Below are 21228 nucleotides of genomic sequence, written 5' to 3'. Positions count from 1 at the left end.
TGACATCCAGTGTTCACTTGTGAGGTTGGTGGACTCGACCGCTTCTCTACCAGGACATTGTTTGCACCTGCCAGATATGTGACCCTGAGAAATTTCTGTGAGAAATCGCCAATTCCATATTCTAACAGTTCCAGCACAGGAAATACAATCCTGTATGTAATCATAGGAACCCCTCCCCCCCCCCCCCCCCCCACCTGCCTTCTCTGTAGTGTTAAACATTTTATTCAAAAACGGGGAACACAAATTACTGTTTGCAGTCCATACATTTTCATGGATTTATTGCAAAGATATAAGCTAGGTAGTCCTCTGTGGTCAGATGCTCTGTTTTTATTGAAATTACTCCTTGACGTGAGATTCACTTGCAAATAACCAGGGCTGCACTAGTTCTGCAGCTCCTCATTTATGAAATTCATTACCATGGGAAGTCAAGACTAAGTCCAATTAATTAACTTTTCGTAAAGATAAAACCTGACCTTTTCAGAAACATTTTGCCTTCTTGTGTAGAGACATGCTTGGCAGGGGGGCAGAGAATACAGGGTTGTGAGGATGATTAATGGTCGAAGAGAAAATATGGGTTGGTTGGAAGGATTGGAGAATTCTTGTAATTTTACATGTATTTTGTAATTATAGTTTTATTGTACACTGTGGGCTCTGTTTATAAAAGTAGGCTAACCATATAGATGCCCATTATGGGCATCTATACGGTTAGCATGCAAAACAAAACAAAACCCCATTAGCGTGCCTTTGTAAACAGGGCCCTGTAGGTATTATGTGAATTGTAAACTGTCTTGATGCTACCGGTAGGAAATGGTATAAAATTTAATATGTGAAATGAAATACCCTACCCTTTCTAAGACCAAACAGGGAACAAGTTTCCCCCCAGAGGAAAGAATGAATATGTTACAACAAGTCTTCAGTTTCAATAATTCAATAATTTATTTAGCTAAAAAAGTGTGTAAAAGTATATAGGTCTCATTCACACAGTATTTGTGAATGACATTTAAAATGGACACCATTTATTTTAATTAGTCTCTTTCTTCCTTATCATCAAATTCTCTTTTTAGTGTAATGTACCAGTGATACAGAATTAAAATGAATGTGTCAATTTTGTTTTCTTTCAAATTCTCTGCAATTATTGATAGTATACATATATATGTATATACATATATATATATATATGTATGTCTACATAAATATGTAGTCATGTGAATATATATATATATATACACACACACACACATACATACAGAAACAACTCAAGAAGAAAATGTTTGGGAGGAAAAAGAAACAGGAGAAAAATCGGGACTTATTCCAAAATGTACAACTTTTACTTTTTATCATTTTTTTAAAAAGATTCTGAAATATACATAAAAGCATGCTGGGGTGTCCCAAACCCCACCCACCCCATCCTCTGTTTCCTCCCCTCCAAACAGCAATACATTTGTTTTCCAATGATTTCCAAAATTAGAGATTTAAAAAAAGATAAATGAAAACTCAACTCTGTAACAAATCCAGGATTAGTAGGTTTCAGGTTTGCTTCTTTAAAAAAAATCACAAGTAAAATGCATATTTTAAAGGGAAATATTAAACTTTATCACACGAGTAGATAAGATAGCATATTTTTGTTTCTGTTAAATCTATTACCATTCATTTCTTTTTTTTTTTTTTTTTTTTTGTTTTTGCTCCAAAAAGCTATAAATATGTCACTGGATATTTATTTTTTTTTAAATAAAAAAAAAGTTAAATTAAAAAGAGTCCCAGATAAAAGCTGCATTTTTCAGTCACTTTTCTGTTTTTGGAGGCTTTCAAATAAAGACCTGCCCCTTTTGAATAGAAATACAACCCCTGCTGTGCCCCCCCCCCCACCAAAAACAAAAGAAAAAATGAAAACCTCAAAAAGTTTTGATGAAGTTTGGGGCATCAAAAACCCCAGTGTGGTAAAAGATTACAAATATTTTATTTTACAATTTTTTTTTTACCATTATGTTAAATTTTTTATACAAGTTTTACAGTCTTAATTTTTTTATTCTCTTCAAAAGGCCGTGTAAGAGTTCCTTTTCTGATTAAGAAAAAATAGTAATGCAATCATCTTTTTTTAAAGTCCGCTTTACACTGTACATATTACAAACAAAAGCTTTTCATATAATCTGATTTATACTGTACCTATACATTGCAAACAGTTCACCAACACCGGTGGATTGTAAAATGCAAACATTTACACAGCTCTCTTCCAACTCCTGCCACAGAACCAATTATTTTTAGCATGAATTTTTTTCCTTTTATTATATAATTTTTTTTCTAAAACTTTGGGATTTGATCAAAAATACTTTTATTTCATTTGTAGGCCATGCCACAAATTATTTTTTTTTCTAATCAGAAGGTTAACTTGCTTGAAAGAGTTGTAAGCAAGTTTCTCCTCTCGATAACTAACCAGATCTCGCTGCCAATGAAAAAAAATCTATGAGCACCTCTTTTCATTACTGTTTCCTGCTCAGCACCATGAACAGTTAAAAATATAGGGTTTACATTTTCAAAGGTTTAGGCACCTTTTAAATGGGTTAACACTTAATCAGCTGTATTTGGCTTTTTGAATTCTTAACCACTAGAACGTATATATTTTCACAATGTTCAGAGGCATTCTAGGGCACGTTTGGAAAGGACAGACGTAGCAGGCATGAATCCGAGGTGAATGTTCTTTACACCATTGTTTAAAACGGTGTGAGTGTAGACATGTACTTTTAGCTGTATGACAAGCCAATATCCAAACGCCAATACCTTGTCTTTGAAAACCAACGTTGTCTGTCTGGATTGAAAGCTATCCATGTACATTGAGGTTTAGGTGCCCTACTGAAAATGTAATCCAAAATTTCTAATTTACATGCATTGTGGTGAAGCCTCAATTTGTCCATGTAGATATACAGAATCCTAACCCTGTCATATTTGGTAGCCCTTGGAGACAGTCATATAATACAGTGTACATCAGTATGTAATATTCTTTGCTTTCATTTATGTGATGGATTTTATAGCTTTGTAGATTATCTGGCCAAATGCTGCTACTCTCTTGACATTGGCCTCCTAATACAAAATGCCTTGCAGCACCTGTCATCTGACAGTAGGTGCCTCTTAAAATTATTCTTCAAACCTCATGATGCTTTCTGCTCCTTGATCGTCAACTCACATGCTACTCATTAGTGGCTGCTTACTAAAGGAAGGGTACAAAGGTGGTACCAGAGCAAGAACCAATTCAAACCAGGAATGGAACACTGAATAACTGCCCCAATCTTCCAATGGAAAACAGATACAGAATTACAAAACACAGTGACTGTCAATTTTACTTTTTGTGTATGTGTAGGCAGCAAGGCCAGTGTTTCATATGTAGGGGCTCAGGGCTGAAACTAGGGAGGAGGACCCAAAGTCCCCCCCCCTCCTTTCAGGCTATGCTTCTTTCAGTTTGAGGCAGGCATTGAGCCCACTGTAGCATGGGGACCCGTAGCAATTCCCTTGGTTGCCACCCTCTAAATGCAAGCCCTGGTTAGTACCCAACATACACAAGTTTGCAGGTTACTGCTCTTAAGAAATAATGCCCTGGCTGTGGACTGCTTGCATTTTATCACTGTCTCTGTAGATTTTAAAAACTAGTTGGTAAAGGGCGTTTAGAAAGGTAGTTACCATCTGCATATTAAATACAAAATACACAGAGAGAAACTATCAGTGAAAGGTTAAAAAAAAAAAAACTTCACTAGGTAAATTTCACCCTATGTAACTGTAGCTACCCTTAGGATGTAAATGAGCATATGAAAAAGCACCTACAATTTCACATTAACAGGTAATTTCTATTCATAAATTAAAAGGGACTTTACACTGTGCTCCTGCATCCCATCACTGCCAATCACAAAGCCCGACTGAATTTCAGTTAATCATGCAAATTTTATAAATTAGGCAAGACCCTCTCACTGCCACTATTTTCACGATTATCAGCTTTTTAAAACTGTATGTTATGTGTTGCCATTTAAAATAAAACTCACGGTCTGCTGGGATGCAAAGACTAAGTGGAACAGCATCAGAAAGCCCCACAATCACACGATTTCTCTGACGTTTTCTGCCTTATTCTGTGCACAGCATGTTCTTATATCGCCTAACACAAGGGAAATCTTTGCGGTCCGTACACTTTTACCTGATCACTGGGCTGGGTTAGCAATATGCATTCATTTTAATTTTGTGGTGGTATGGCTGTCACCCAATTAATGTGATCAGATCCTGTATACTGCACCGCTTTTCAGTTACCGTGTAAATGTGACATTTGTAGGTGCTTTTCAGCCCCTCCCATTACCCAGGTTGAAGTGACAGCCTCTGCGGATCCTGTTACCCTGAAAAGGAGATAAAATACTGCTGAATGATTTGCTGAACTACAGTATAATGCAGGGTCACCTCTGCTTGCATGGAAATGTACCTAATATACGGATTTCATATGCACACAATGAGACTAATTATCTAAGACCTTATTTTAGCCATTCTGTGTCTATGTGAGGTAGGTCTAATGTATGTAACACAGGAGAAGTGTCTCACTGCTAATAAAAGCCAATATTTGAAAATAAAATCTCAAAGTTGATTTTATGTGTTTTTGATTGTTGTATCAATATGCTGTTTCCTAGTCACAATCAGGATATGAGCAGAGAAATATTTCAATTTTTCTTTGCAATAAGCAATGCAGAGAAGGGTAAATTTACCAAGAAAATGCAAAAGATGATTTGGCAGTCATACAGCATATTATAGGGATTTTGGATTCCTTTTTCAGGGCTTACAATCTAAGTTTGTACCTGAGGCGATGAAGGGTTAAGTGACTTGCCCAACATCACAAGGAGCTGCAGTGGGATTTGAAGCAGGTGTTCCTGGTTCTCAGGACACTTTTCTAGCCATTAGGCTAGTCCTTCCCTCCAGCCTAAAGATTTGCCATTGAAAGGATGTTTTGAGATTTGTTAATTTCAAAAGCCATTTGATGTCACACTATTCTACACTGCAGATTGATCCACCTTGGACGCATCCATAGGATAAATAGCAAGGCAAAAGTAGTAGGGTCAAGTGGTCTTAGAATTTTCAGTGGGGCTAGTTGAGGCCTACCTATAATTGTCCTCTACTTTTAAACCCAATGTTTTCTAGCACGAAATTCACTGGAAAGCAGACTGTGGTCTCTTATTAATATATATCCCTCAGCTACCTGTATTGTGGCCTTTGGAGCTTCTTTTGTTCTGTAAGATAGTGTTGAACCTGTCAGTGTTTTCACAAGGCTAGATATATGTCAAGGTTTTGCACCTACTGTACTCTCTATAAAACTACTCAATTGCTAGCAAGCCACGGAAGGACCCTACTTATCTTGCTGAGTTGTGATTTCTCAGCTTCTTCCAAAGCTATGAAATATTATCTAAGCCTAACATGGAGGGCAGCTGGGTTTTCACAGACCAAAGGGTAGTTTTGAATTAAAAATAAATAATATCTCTTGTCACGCAATAAAAATCAGATCAACTTAAAAATCTGCCGTTTGGAGATTTAGCATAAGCAAGGTAATGCTTTGTCTTTTCATGCAAGTCTTTCTTGCTGCTTCTGATCAGATAAGTGCATGTCCCATTCCTCAGCTGGGTTTTCTTACTCACAGGGACTGAAGGGCTGCTTGGAAACCTGTAACTGCTAGGTTCCACATATGACTTGGACATCTGTTTCCTCTGATGCATCAGCCTCTTTCACCCTCATTCGTTCTTTTATTTCAGAAGGAACAACATTGCTGAAAGGATGCTCATTGCTTCTGTGTGTTCTCAGCACCTGTGGCAGAACACATCTACAGAGATCACGGCAGGAATCCTTCAAGTGTCTTTAAAAGAGATGCAATACCACTGGAAAAACTCTAGGTTACTTCGTGTTCTCAAAGCAAGTTCAACTGCTGCAGGAGACTGGACACCTTTCTCAGACTAAGAATTGCTGATGCATTATAAAATGTTCATGATTGCGTTGTACATTTGGCTGAGCACCATGAAGTGGACGGGGAGGCAGGAATTGCGATCTTGTGTGGCAGGGTTACAAGTAAGCCAGGATAGGGCATTGTAATGCTCCAAGACAAACCTGAGGAAGAAAGTAAAGGTGTTTCGTTAGTGCAGGAGCTTCTCACCATTATTCACAACTGAGATCACAGCTTTAATGAGGAATTGTTTATTTGGTAATACTTCCCTAGCCGAAGCCATTTAAATATATGAAAAATAAAATAAAGGTCATCAAACAAGGGATCGGAATGGTTTACATTTGAATACTAGATTGATAGCTGAAAGAAATCTTTCTATACCAGGCAAGATGAATGTAGCAGTCAGCTTGCAGGTACTCTTGGCAAAACCGTTAACTGCATCAGGCTGGGCAAACCTGAATCTTTTGTTAACTGAAATAGAGATTCCCTCTCAGTCATACCTGCTTTGGAAAGCCAGGCAAAAGTTGGAGCCAGACCTGTAGGTAATTTGCAGGCTAGTTCGCTCGTCCCTTACTCAAGTACAGTAAAGCTGCACTGAGGACTCGTAATGCTGAATGGTTACCTTAAAACATCTGATGTGGTTTTTGAGTCGAGAGGGTGTGGGACCCGTTGGGAGTTCCTGACAGAGAGAAATTCATCAGTCTGCGCTACTGAAATATGGTGATGTAGTGAAGCCTGAGGAAAGAGAAAATGTATCACTATATCAGACCAAGCTTTCCAATAACACACAATCCAGTCAAAAGAAAACACATGTATTCCCTTTCATGCTTCTAGCTTACTGCAATAAAATGGACTTGTACAAGAGCAAGTTGTAGCTAAGGGTGGGCTTTGTGGTCTGTCATCCCCTCAACTTTGGAGTCAGGCCCACTCAGTCAGTAGCAGCACCTCAGCTCAGTAAAAGGAGATTTTGGAGGTGGTGTCAACATCCACCACCTAGTGCTTGTCCTTCTTAATCGTGGACCCCAACCCAACAAAACCCAATCCTGAGTAGGCTGCAGTGGGTCTTAGCACTATAATCCAACATATGTAAACCAAATAGTAAAATAATGCTCTTAGTTAAGACTTCTTAGTGCTTAGTTTCAGAAATGTGCTATTACATTTTTTATTATTTTGAGCCCAAAGCTCCTTCTTGCACCTGTGAGAACCAGCCCACAATGGGCTACAAGGGTCACAGGCCTTCATGCAGCATTATCCAGGGGTTTCCCATAATTTATAATCCAGGATGACAGCAGCAATTCTTGGCCAGGAACACAATCCACAGCTCCATTTAGAACCCAGTAGCCACACAGTGTATAGGCTTCTAACTTTGAGAGACAGGCTCTTAAATTGGCAACTTTGGTCCCTAAATCTATGCTCAAACTTTCACTGAACTCCTAAATTTAGAAGCCTAAAAACTGGATGACAACACGGGCCAATTTAAGGTGAGGAACAAAGTTAAGAGCTTTGCCCTGATTTTTATCACAATGTGCTTAAGATAGGAGCCTAGAATTAAGATCTTAATTTAGGTGGCCGAATTTCGAAGCATCCTCAGCCTTGAGCCATTTAGAGAATGCACAACCTTACCTGAGTATAAAAGCAAAGCCCCTCTGCCTGGTAGCTCACAATACTGCCACTCAGTCACTGGACCAGATCAGGACAGAAAGGTTATTTTTGAGGGTAAACCAGGTGTTAACCATGCAAATGTCCCTTTTGAAAATTTCCCTGGGCTCTCTGCACAGCAAAGGGACAGAAGTATACACGGGAACATCATTTTGAAATTCCCTATCACATTCCTCTTGCTTTTCCCCGCAAGGTTTACTGAAAAAGCATGAATGAAATCCAAATAAAATAAAATAAATATTATGCATTTACCAATACTGATGCAGTTACCAAATTGGACTAACTTTTTGGTTCTGCTTACTAATGAATCTGGGGCACCTGAAGCTCCTTCAGACACCCAGACTAAAATTGTACCCTTTCCATGCTGTTTGCTTATTAACCGTTCTCTCTTCATCTTTCCAGTAGCCATGGCGCACAAAATCATTGACGTACCTTCAGGAAAAGAGGACATTGGTTTTGTGCCTGTGGACAAGATGACCAAAACGACTGTGGAAGATTCTCAGCTTTGGCAGTGGAAACATAGTAGCCCAGAGCAAGAGGCTGCTGCTTCAACTCCTCAGGAGCTTCTCGAGAGAGCAGACGTTCACCCTGGCTCTGAAAGAACAGAAAACAAGCACAGAAGTCAATAGGGATTTGTACTCCTTGCCTTGAGTCTCAGTCCATAGCTTTGTACTAAGTGCCAAGCTGACTTCTCCCACTTCCGCTTTTTACAGTTGTTACTTTCTAGTGCTGACGCACATTAGCACTGCATATGAACAAGTGGGGAAAGCATGCAGAGCATGGTTCATGGGATTCTTTCCAAACCTTCTGCATGCAAGTGGGTGTGGATGCATATATGTGGGAGTCAGGGCCGCTGAGACAGTAGGCTGGGCCCGGGCAAGGCCTCCCCGCCCCCCCCTGCAGTCCGCAGTCTCACCTGCCTGCCTCCACGGCTCCGGGCCCCCTGCATTCAAAGCGGCAGTCGCAGATCGCCTCTCTTCTGGCCTTCCCTCCTTGTGCCCCACCCTCGTCTGATGTAACTTCTGGTTTCCGCAAGGGCAGGACACAGGGAGGGAAAGCCCGAAGGGAGGCGATCTGTGACTGCCGCTTCGAATGCAGGGGCCCGGAGCCGAAGAGGCAGGCAGGTGAGACTGCGAACTGCAGTGCCGGTGGCCTGACCCCGGCACCGGGCCCCCCTTGGAGGCCCGGGCCCAGGGAATTTTGTCCACCCTGCCCCTCCCCCTCTTGGCGGCCCTGATGGGGGTGAAGGGATGGGTTGTTGGATGGTTGAGTATATGTTTGTGTGTGTTTGTATATTGAGATGTGTGTGTGCTTTCTGTATATTTGTGATCAGGAGATGAGATGAGAAGGGAAGGGAAGGGGAGGGAGTTTGAAAGGTTGAATTTCTTACATCACTATGTTAACAGTGAATCAGTGAATTATACTGCAGTCATTGGAACTGTTTCTCCCATATAAATGTACTAGGGCATTTTCAGTTCTCTAGCTCCACCTGCTAGTTGATGGACACAACTATCCCATAGGTTCAGGAATACTGAGAAGCCACATAATGGAAAAGGCAGTTTCCATGTGGCTTTTCCTTGGTCTAACTTAGTAACACTAGGATATCTACGTTGCTTTTACCATATCATCTGGCAACAAATTCTATAGCCTAACTAGGCGTTAAGTGAAAGTATTTTCTGCTATTTGTTTTAAATGCATGATATGCATTGTTCTCCCCATTTGTTTTTTTTCTGCTACTCTAATGCCCTCCTAATCTTGAAAGGTTGTTGCAGCCTGTGGTTTTAACTTTAAACAGCACCACTATCTTTTCTTTTCTTTTCAGTGAGCTGCAATACTACTTGTCCCAGACCTGGACCCATTGTCTGGATTTTGGGTTCAGAGAGGTGTATGTGCCTATAAACTGTTTTACTGGGTATCTGAGAGAGAGAACTTTTATAGCCATAGAAAGTTTTGATCTTAATGTCCTACTGTTACTGTTAATGACTTTGCTAATGTTGACAAATTCTTGTACTAAGAGAATATAAGTAAATATAAGAGACAAGCATTTAGTAGTCGAAAGGAAGTGAAAGGAATTTGATACACCGCCTCTCTGTGGTTACAAATCAAAGTGGTTTACATGTTATATACAGGTATTTATTTTGTACCTGGGGCAATGGAGGGTTAAGGAGCCCTTTTACAAAGGAGGGTTAGGCTCTACACGCGTGCAGCGCACACCAAAATGAGACTACCGCACCCCCCCCCCCCCCCCCGGTGGTAATTTCAGATTTGCCGGTGCCTGTAATGCCTGATTTATTTATTTCCTCACATGCACGGTGTTTCCAGTGGTAATCGGCAGTTAGCGTGTGCCGACTGGTCACTGCATGCGTAGCACATGAGCCCTTACCACTACATAAATGGGTGGCATTAAGGGCTCTGGCCAGTTTTAGGTGCATGCTGGTTTCTCTTTTACCACATGCCCTTTTTTGCATACGCAGTAAAGAGTGGCCTGGCGAAGACCTAAAACACGCGCCTACACTACCGCAGGCTGCTTTTACCGTGGATTAGTAAAAGGACCCCTTAGTGATCTGCCCAGAGTCAGAAGGAGCTGCAGTGAAAATCAAGTCCAGTTCCCCAGATTCTCAGGCCACTGCATTAACCATTAGTTTCTAAGTTTATTAGGAACTTACTATCCCGCCCAATATGCAGAAAATCTGAGTGGCTTCCATCTACTCTTCCACTCCACATCCTGCATACACAAAACGCAGCACACAATGATCCAGGGGACGGCCAAGTCATGAGGGCAAAAGTAATGTTAGAAGGTGATATGGGATGAATGCAGAAAATCCTTAGCCACTGGAAACCACGTAGTCTCTTCTGTACTGTGATAGGTAGGGGAAGAGCAGACTGAAACAGGCCTGCTGGGCTTGGCTTCCTATCAATTTCTTTAACTCTGTTATATGAATCACTATATGTGCTTGCAGTGGTAGGATTCGTGCTGGTTTCTATACTGTATCACTACGTTTATTAACATTAATTATTGGTAGCCTTTCTACAGCTATTTATAATGAAACAAAATGTATGCAAAGAATAAGATTTTTAATCCAAATTTCCCAGAAATTAACAAATATTTGAGGAATAACCCATACTAGTGCAAGAAATTTGGTTAAAAATTTGTTCAAAATTGACTTATTCAAGTACAAAAAGAGACAAACTGTTCAACGATAGCCAGAACTTCTAAGGCCTGTGCCCTAAAATGACAGAAACAAATCAAGATCAAGTATCTGTGCTTTATATCATATGCTATGAGTGCAGGTGCTGTGTGGGAAGGGAGGACATCTTAAAGTTGAATTTAGCGAGTAAAATGCTGTTACTTAATAACATTATTGAATTGTTGGTTTAATCTCAAATTGATAATGAATGTGACTGTTGGGCAGACTGTGCCATCATCTACTACATTTCTGTGAAAATTGTAATTTTATGAGTGCTGTCCTAACCCTTAAATCTGATAGTTTTATCATAACAATCTCTTCCGAGTTCAGTTTCAGTGACCTGGGGATCTAGAAATGCTTACATGACCTGCTCTTCTCCACTTCCCCAGAAGAAGCTAGAAATTCTGATTGCTACATTCAGTTCAGCCTGAATTCTTTCTGAGCACCTCTCCCATCTCCTTCTCAAGAAACCATAAATGGACATCAAAGAAAGTTTAATGGCCCATATAGAGAGGTATTACTGGCGACACTCACCTGGCTGTGGGCAACCCTGTTTCAAGTCTCCCTTTTCACCTCTCCTTTCCTCACACCCGAAAAGAACTAAGAGAACAGCCTAGCTAGGCATAACAATCAATTACATTCTTACATGAAATGTGATTTGACCTTCCATGACCTGGGACGTAATGATCACACGCTACTGCTTTTTTAACAACAAAAATTACACCTCAATTATCAGAGCCTATGTTAATGGTTAATCTGAATTACACAGACACGTTCGCCCCAGAAAGGGGGCAAGGGCAGGTCTCCAGGCTCCTCTAGCTTAATTGGTCTGCTGTAGATGTTTTCAATCAAGCCTTTACTAGGTATGCTGGCTGTTTATAGTGAGCTTAATAAAATCAGTGATGGAAAAGCTATAAGAGCAATGGATGCTTTCTAGTAAAAAAAATTAAAATAAACCTACACAAAATATAAAAATCAGAGCAAGACAGCCTTACTCTAAGAAGTTATTCCAAGTCCTCTGGAGGGAAGACTGCTGATATAAGCTAAGTACCCCCTGGGTGACACTCTCATATACTCAGTGCTTTCTCAAAGCACATTGTTATGAATCACAAATTCATCTTTGGAAAGTTCTTATGCTGGTCCAGTAACAAGTATAAAAACCAAACAAGATACAAAAACCATAACAAATTAAAAATAAATCCATATACCAAATTATCAAAAAGATAATTTAATTTCAATATATACATTTAGAACCTAATCATTAAAACACTGGGTTTTACCTTTATTTGTTATGGTTTTTTTTTTTACATGCTATTGGACCAGGGTACAATTATTAACTGTATATTACAGAGAAGTGCCCATTTCAAAATTTCTTTTGCTTGATGTCGTTGTTCTAAGCATGCTGAGACAGTTACCCAGACATACGGCCTCAAAGCAATGCCAACTCTTAAGTGCTCCTTACCCTGCTATGCTGGAAGTGGGATCCCACCCCGATGCCAGATGGAGAACCCGGGGAAGGAACAGGAGACGAATTTGGAGAAGAATGAAGATTCCCAGTGATTAAAATTCCAATGTCATTATCCATGTCATCCGGAAAAGGAAGGTCAAACATGTCATCTGAAAAGGAAAGTGAAAAAGTGTGTCAAAAATCACCCAATTATTGTCCATAAAATATTTTCTGACAACTCCCCCACAAGAAAGTTCGGCAAATACTGTAAATTCTGCAACGTCACAGTTCATTCTCCAAAAGACGCCCTTGAAATTGGACCTGCATTATTCTGACTCTAGCTAGGAGACTCTATAACGAAGCTAGAGGCAGCTCTCCCAGCTGAGCCAATGGGATCCCTTTCTCTAGCTTTCTCACTCACTCCTGCCACATCCCTAACGCTGTTTTAAAATCTTATTTTAAAGATGAAAATAATAAAGCCGGACATCCTACCTTGTCTAGACTCTTAAAGAAGGAAATAAATGCTGCCCATTAATGAAAGATCACTTGAGATTTATCAAACCACTCTAGAAACACTGCAGCTGATGCAGAAAGTTAGCGTGAGCAGAAGCATGTGGTTATTCCCGCATCCGTAACTGTCTTGTCTGTCTGTATTATTTAGATTGTAAGCTCTTTTGAGCAGGGACTGTCTGTGTCAGGTGTTCAGCACTGCGTGCGTCTGGTAGCGCTATACAAATGCTAATAATAATAATATTGTGAGGTATATACACAAGATGGGGGTACACATGGGCACGCAGTATATTAAAATGAATGGGAATGAGGCCATCAGGTATTCCTCTTCAATGCACAGACGTAAACAGAGGATTTTAACAGGCACACAACTTGAAAAATTCACTGTCAGTTCCAAGGCAGTGTAGAAGGGTAATTCAAGAGGTTTTAATGCCAGTTTTATCTTTTTTTCTGTGACCACATCAAGTACCTGCAACTTTAAAAGACAACAGCTTTGTTTGCTTGTCTGAAGAAACTGAAAGTACCAGGACACATCTGTACATAAGTCTAATGTTGTTCTGCACTAGAGAGTTGCACGGGGACAGAAATCCAACCCGTCCCCACTGGAATCCAACCCGTCCTCACCCGTCCCCGTAGGAAATCTAACCCGTCCTCGCCCGTCCCCACGGGGAATCTTACCCGTCCCTGCAAGAATTTAATCTGTCCTCACCCACAAGAATTTAATGGTACATTAAAAAAAATTCCTGTCAGCTCTCTCAGTCTCTGGGTTTGAGCCGCAGCACTGCAGGCAAGGAAGGAACAGAAGTTGGAACACTCTGGTGCGCACATATAAGACTTCTCTGATTCACTGGCACTGTGTGCTAAGAGATCACAACATGCACGCGCCAGTATGTCAGTAGGTCTGATGCTCGTGCCTATGTCAGAGCTGAGGTCTGCGCATCAGCCCGGAAGCAGAGAGGATTAATAGTAATAGTAAATGACAGCAGATAAAAACCGGATTGGTCCATCTAGTCTGCCCAATAGTCACAATCATTATCAATTCATGATTAAATCAACAATGAATGTGATATTATATACTTGATTATGGTCTTTCTGTGGCGTTTCTGAGACACAGACCATAGAAGTCTGCCTGGCCCTATCCTTATGTTCCAAATGCTGGAGTTGCCCTCAAAGCCCACTCCAGCCTATTCATCTTCTCATTTGAAGGACACAGACCATAAAAGTCTGTCCAGAACTGTCCTCATGTTCCAGCCACTAAAGTTGTTGTCTAAACCCTTTCCAGCCCATCCAAAACCAGACTGTCATAGATGAGACACAGACCTAACAGGTCTCCCAGTATCGGCCCTAGTTCATCACAGCCAGAGTCACCATGTAAGTGTTATGTAACACATCCACACACATGCATCCATTTAAGTTTAGGTTTTTTATAACTTCCGTTTTGTAATTAGCAATCCTCTGTGTTCATCCCATGCCTTTTTGAATTTCGCCACCATTTGTATCTCTGCCACCTCCTTAATGGAGGCTTTCCACATCTGTGCTGTTAAAGCGAGGAGGAGGAGACAGCACTCAAAGAATTTGGTACTCGGTAGGTGAGAGGCTGGCGCAAGTGCAGCATACACTTCCACAAGAACCCCTCAGGAACTGCTTCCGTCCCCACGGGAACCCCACAGGAACTGCTTCTGTCCCCACGGGAACCCCACAGGAACTGCTTCCGTCCCCGCGGGTTTCCCCGCAAACCCCGTTCCCGTGCAAGTCTCTATTCTGCACATAAACATTAGCCTCACTAAACTTTTGCATCTCATTAGTTCACTTCCATCACTACAGTAGAAGCCGCACGATCAGCCGTCAGTATGTGCCTCTACTCCATGGCTTTCTATATCGGCTCCATTGTGAGGTAATCAGCTAGTGGAACAAACTGTCTCCTACATTCTGCTTCTCCAAATCTTTTAGTCACATTCACTCATCTGGGATTAACTGGAAAATAGGCCTTCTCTTTATGATGACATCATTTGACTGGTCTTTGCCCTCCAAGTATTTTGAAGGCTAGTGATAGAGCTTCATAGATTCCTGTGCAACATTTTGTTTGAAATCATGGAACTAAGGCAATTATTGCATATAAGGAAGGATCTAAACTAAGAGTGATGTTCTTTTGTATTCATTGCTGTCCAGCCTCAGAACAGACACAGGCACTGGAAAAATGGTACAAATTCATCAGTAAGATCCTCTCTGTTCATTCCCTCTTCTGAAATAAAATGATGCTTACATTCTTTTGTTGAAGGAAAAGCAGTGATTAACCTAATGGATTAGCTGTACTGAGGAGTAGGCCACCTACATGTTAAGAGCAGCAGACTGAGAACCAAGGAAGCAGGGATACAAATCCCACTGACACGCCTGGTAATGTTGGGCAAGTCACTTAACCTTCCACTGGCTTAGGTAAAAGACTGCAAGCACCTCAGGGACAGGGAAACACCTACAGTAAATGTAACTTGCCTTGAGCTACAACTGAAAAAAAAAAGGCTAAATCCACATCTCTTACGTCTCTCATCTCCCCTTCATTTAAAAACACAATTTTATGCTCTGCTAGGCCTCTGAAGGAACAAACGAGGTGGTTAATAACTTAGGAGGTGGGTTAATTATTAAACAGGTAATGAGGTTAGGAAAATTAAATTTAACACCATTTGAGTAAAGGGCTGGTGTGTGGGCATGATTCTAATTAGCACAAGAAATACTAAGAGCTAGGTTACTGCTAATTACAGATTTGTACCATGTATACAAAAACTCTCTTCATAATAAAAGGGGGCAGGAGACAGGTGGTGTAGCTGTAGAAGCATTCCACACTGCTTTCCAAACCCCCTCCAGAAGGCCTGTGTGATTGTAGCACCGCATCAAAGCCGATATTGCCATTTACAAAAATGATATCTTCGTGCAGCAAACTCAAACACTGTTGTATCATTTACTGGAGAAGCCTAGTGGTTAGAACACTATGCTGACAACCAGGGAAGCCAGGGATCAAATCCCACTGCAGCTCTTTGTGATCTTGGGCAAGTCACTTAACCCTCCATTGACCCAGGGATAAACTTAGATTGTGAGCCTGCTAGGGACAGGGAAACATCTAATGTACCTAAATGTTACTCGTCTTGAGCGCTACTGAAAAAGGTGTGAACTAAATCCAAATACATAAATAAAAACTTGACTTAGGGGCGTAGATATCGATGTGGGATACGGTAAAGACGTGCAGTTTTACTACTTTCTTCACCTATGTTTGGTCACCCAGTCAAAGAAGTTAATCTTTCTCATGGTTTTACTACAGGGAGGTCTTGTCAGACTAATCTGATTAACTTCTTTGATTGGGTGACCAAACAGTTGGATTTAAGGGGAGCGCTAGATGTGATGGACTTAGATTCCACTAAAGCCTTTGACATGGTTCCACATGTCTTTGGTCTAGACCAAAAAGTCACTAACTGGGTTAGAAACTGGTTTAGTGGAGGAAGACAGAGGGTGGTGGTAAATGTAGCTCATTCAGAGGAAAAGGATGCTACCAGTGGTGTACCGAAGGGTTGGACCTTGGCCCGGCTCTTTCTAACATCTTTCTTGTCCATATTCAAACGGATTTAACTAGCCAGAAATGGCCGCTGACTGGTTAAATCACTTGTTCGGGGCTAATTATCTGCTAACTTTCAGTGGCACTTAATGGTTATCGCCACTGAAAATTAACAGTTAGTTGCCTATTTTGGGGGCATTCTGGGAGCTGAGTCAGCCCTTGACCAGTTAAGGAAAAATTATGTCTTACCTGATAATTTTCTTTCCTTTAGTCCTACCAGACCAGACCAGACCAAAAGGTTATATCCCTCTACCAGTGGAAGGAGACAGAGAACAAAGTAGCTCCAAGTAATTCATTCCTTAAGAGTATCATGCAGCCCGGAATGTTCAGTATTTTGAATAGCAAAACAATGGTGCTCAATACATCTGTAGCAAAGAACTCTGAAAACTCAACAGCCAATGAGGTCATATGGCATTAACTGTAACCTGTAGTGAGGCTTATAGTCAACTGACATACAAATATTTCACTGAGTCAATAGATGTGGAACACCGAAGGTAAGGAGATGTAAAGCTGAAGAAATGATATCTGCAAAAACACAAAAATATATAGGAAACAAAACCGAAAGGGTTTCTGGACTGGTCTGGTAGGTCTAAAGGAAAGAAAATTATCAGGTAAGACATAATTTTACTTTACTTTGCATCCATACCAGACCAGTGCAGACCTATGGGATATAGCAAAGCAGTGTCCCCAGCAGAGTGGAACCAAAAATCTAGAGAAATAAATTAAGCAAAGAACGAACACACAGGAAGACATGAGCGAACTAGCTAAAAGTTTGAAAGGCCTCATGTATGTGTAAAGCCTTCCAAATGCACACAAGCAGAAAGTGAGGAAATCCTTAAGAAAGCACTATACTTACTACTACTTATTTCTATAGCGCTACTTGACGTACGCAGCGCTGTACACTTTAACATGAAGAGACAGTCCCTGCTCGACAGAGCTTACAATCTAATTAGAACAGACAAACAGGACAAGTAAGAGATAAGGGAATATTAAAGTGAGGATGATAAAATAAGGGTTCTGAACACGTGAATAAGGGTTAGGAGTTAAAAGCAGCATCAAAATGGTGGGCTTTTAGCTTAGATTTGAAGACGACCAGAGATGGAGCTTGACGTACCAGCTCAGGAAGTCTATTACTACTACTACTATAAATAATTTCTTTAGTGCTACCAGTCGTACGCAGCGCTTCACAATTTAACATGAAGAAAAGACAGTCCCTGCTCAAAAGAGCTTACAATCTAAATCAAGACAGACAGACAGGACAAATAAGGGAAAGGGTAGGACAGACAGATAGGACATATGGGAAAAGGGACTACTGAAGAGAGGAAGACAAGATAAAGGTTACGAGCAGGTGACAAGTTAGGAATTAAAAGCATCAAACAGGTAGGCCTTTAGCCCGGATTTGAAGGCAGCCAGGGATGGAGCTTGACAGCATATGGTGCAGCAAGATAAAAGGAACGGAGTCTGGAGTTAGCGGTGGAGAAGGGTGCAGATAAGAGAGATTTACCCAGTGAATGGAGTTCCCGGGGAGGAATGTAGGGAGAGATGAGAGTGGAGAGATACTGAGGAGCTGCAGAGTGAATGCACTTATAAGTCAATAAAAGGAATTTGAACTGTAAGCGGAAATGGATAGGGAGCCAGTGAAGTGACTTGAGGAGAGGGCTAATATGAGCATAGTGACATTGGCGGAATATTAGTCGTGCAGCAGAATTTTGAACAGATTGAAGAGGAGAGAGATGGCTAATAAAACCTTGATATATAAGAGATAACTATCTCATGAGGTTCAGGATTGACTGACATTTGCCCATTTGTGGACTCTGAAGACATGAAACAGGGAATACTAATGTTTATGAGGTACAGAAGGCGCCCTGGAAACAGTCAACCGTACAAACACGAAATCAATGAAGTCTGAGTCATATAGCAGACCTGTGAAGCCACTAAACGGGTGACTAGAGGAAGTGAGTCAACGTATAAGACAAAGTCTACCAAGAAACAATACACCAGAGTTTCCAGTTGCCCTGGGAGAACTACGATAGAACAGTCACAGTTACAAAATCAGGATCTGCATCAGAAGTCACAGGTAGCCATAGACTGAGGTACCACAGAGTGACGGAATGTAGCTGGAACTAAGTCAGTGACTGTATGAGCTGGAGCTATATAAGCAACTGCTTAAGCCAATGCCCTAGAGGTGGCTGCCGTAGCCAGTGTTATAGAAGTGGTTGCAGTAGGTGTAGCCATAGGGAAAGAGAAAGGGGATGTGGTTACAGTCAAAGTGGTTTACATATTATATACAGGCACTTATTGTGTACCTGGAGCAATGGAGGGTTAAGTGACTTGCCCAGAGAAGGTTAAGAAAGATTACACACTGCTTTGAACCTTTACAATTTAAGTTGATCAGGCCTTGTATCTGTTAGATTACTGTGACGTGCTCTTCATTAGAAGTACACAATTAATTTTGAAGAAGTTGCAAAGTGTACAAAATATGGCAATAAGCTTAATCTATTCTGCCAAAATATTTTAGAGGGTTACTCCCTTGTTGGTTAAAGTCTACTGGCTTCCTGTTCAAGCTAGAGTAGACTTCAAGGCTTATACAATCATTTTCAAAACACTGCATGTTCTTGCCCCAGAATATATGCTGTCATTATTCACTCTTCCCAGTCGAGGAAATACTATGCTACTACAGAGTACTTTACTTCTACATTTCCAGTCTACCAAATTTGTTAGATATAAAAAATTTTTCCAGTTCTCATTTGTTTTTATAGGAACAAAGTTATGGAATGAACTTCTGGTAATTCTTAGATCTTTTAATAATTTTTTGCAATTCAGAAAAACACTTAAAACGTGTCTTTTTGAGACATTTTGAAGTAAAAAAAAAGGTGACGTTTTATGTAGACATTTTCTTTTTAATCTACTGCTCCATTTTTGGATTGTTACTTCCCAGGTATGCCTGGTTTCTCTTCTTTGTAAACCGCACAGAACCAATAAGGATGCGCGATATAAAAGTACTGTTTTAGTTTAGTTTGCAGTGGGAATTGACCCAGTTCCTCAAGTTGTCAGGCCATTGCACTAACCATTAGGCCACTCTCTGATCTGAATCATGACAGCTTCATGTGACATCAAGAAGGTGCATGAGACCTCTGGCAATCCAAAGGCAGGCAAATCAGTGGTCCATAAAGGCAAGAGAGAGAAGTACATATGAATAACCATACTGGGTCAGACCAAAGGTCCATCTAGCCTAGTTATCCTACTTCCAGCAGTGACCAATCCAGGTCACAAGCACCTGGCAGAAACCCAAACAACAGAAATTCCATGCTACCAAACCCAGCGGTCTATGGACTTTTCCTCCAGCAACATGTCCAAACCTTTCATAAACCCAGATACATTAACCAGCGAGTTCCAGAGCTTAACTATTCTTTGTTTTAAAAGTATTTCCATGTAATTTCATTGACTGTCCCCTAGTCTTTGTACTTAATGCAGCATGCATAAAACACAGTAGCAAGAGAACTGGCTTAAGAAGGGAATCAGTGTTAAAGAAGACCTTAAAGAAAACTCATTTCCAGGCTACAACAAGAACCGAGGTCCCAACAGAGACTCTGGTGACCAGAAGCCTAATTCCGGAGAATAAGCCCCAGACAAAACACAGCAGAGACTGAAATTATGAAAAGTCTTGGCAGAATTTTCCATTCCACTCCTATCGCAGCTCAGGAACAGATAGGCCGCTCACCAGAAGAATAAAGGGTGGCTGATGCACCTGAAAACTACACTGGTGGGAAAGGAAAACAGCTGCCCTGAAACAAACCAGCTGGAGGAAAAGAAGTTGTGTTTCAGCAATGATATATCGCCTTTTGATTTTAAACCTGCAGGAAAAAATAAACTCAGGGAACACCTCCACCAGAGCTGGAAACGGGGTTGCACGCGAGGGAAATTCCTGCCATGAACAACTACTGAAGATGGCCACAATATAGTAATATAGTAACATAGTAGATGATGGCAGAAAAAGACCTGCACGGTCCACCCAGTCTGCCCAACATGTGCCATTTTTTGTGTATACCTTACCTTGATTTGTACCTGTCCTTTTCAGGGCACAGACCGTGTAAGTCTGCCCAGCACTATCCCCTCCTCCCAACCACCAGCCCCGCCTCCCACCACCGGCTCTGGCACAGACCGTATAAGTCTGCCCAGCACTATCCCCGCCTCCCAACCACCAGTCCCGCCTCCCACCACCGGCTCTGGCACAGACCGTATAAGTCTGCCCAGCACTATCCCCTCCTCCCAACCACCAGCCCCGCCTCCCACCACCGGCTCTGGCACAGACCGTATAAGTCTGCCCAACACTATCCCCGCCTCCCAACCACCAGTCCCGCCTCCCACCACCGGCTCTGGCACAGACCGTAAAAGTCTGCCCAGCACTATCCCCGCCTCCCAACCACCAGTCCCGCCTCCCACCACCGGCTCTGGCACAGACCGTATAAGTCTGCCCAGCACTATCCCCGCCTCCCAACCACCAGTCCCACTTCCCACCACCGGCTCTGGCACAGACCATATAAGTCTGCCCAGCACTATCCCCGCCTCCCAACCACCAGTCCCGCCTCCCACCACCGGCTCTGGCACAGACCGTATAAGTCTGCCCAGCACTATCCCCGCCTCCCAACCACCAGCCCTGCCTCCCACCACCGGCTAAGCTTCTGAGGATCCCTTCCTTCTGCGGAGGATTCCTTTATGTTTATCCCACGCATGTTTGAATTCTGTTACCGTTTTCCTCTCTTTCAAAATAGCGTAGCAGCTTTAGTTTGCCAGACAAAAATGCTGCTAAAGCGAAATAAAAGTCCACTTACCTCAGCCACCATAAAACTTGTATGCAGGAAGTGAAAATATATTA

General features: G+C 41.5%; 1 protein-coding gene across 1 annotated transcript in view; it reads right to left on the bottom strand.

Moving 5' to 3' along the window:
• Nucleotides 1–1867: 1867 nt before the first annotated feature.
• Nucleotides 1868–21228, bottom strand: part of MED13L (mediator complex subunit 13L) — a 578965-nt gene continuing 559604 nt past the window's right edge. The window contains exons 28-31 of the mRNA XM_030217813.1: nt 12257–12411; nt 8039–8200; nt 6570–6682; nt 1868–6111 (exon numbers count right to left, since the gene is read on the bottom strand). Of these exons, the coding sequence (XP_030073673.1) occupies nt 5979–6111; nt 6570–6682; nt 8039–8200; nt 12257–12411 (563 nt within the window). The 3' untranslated portion in view covers nt 1868–5978. The remainder of the gene's footprint in view (nt 6112–6569; nt 6683–8038; nt 8201–12256; nt 12412–21228) is intronic.

Source organism: Microcaecilia unicolor, chromosome 11, assembly GCF_901765095.1.
Source record: "Microcaecilia unicolor chromosome 11, aMicUni1.1, whole genome shotgun sequence".
In the NCBI taxonomy this organism is placed as follows: Eukaryota; Metazoa; Chordata; class Amphibia; order Gymnophiona; family Siphonopidae; genus Microcaecilia; species Microcaecilia unicolor.
This window is presented reverse-complemented; position numbering and strand designations above follow the sequence as displayed.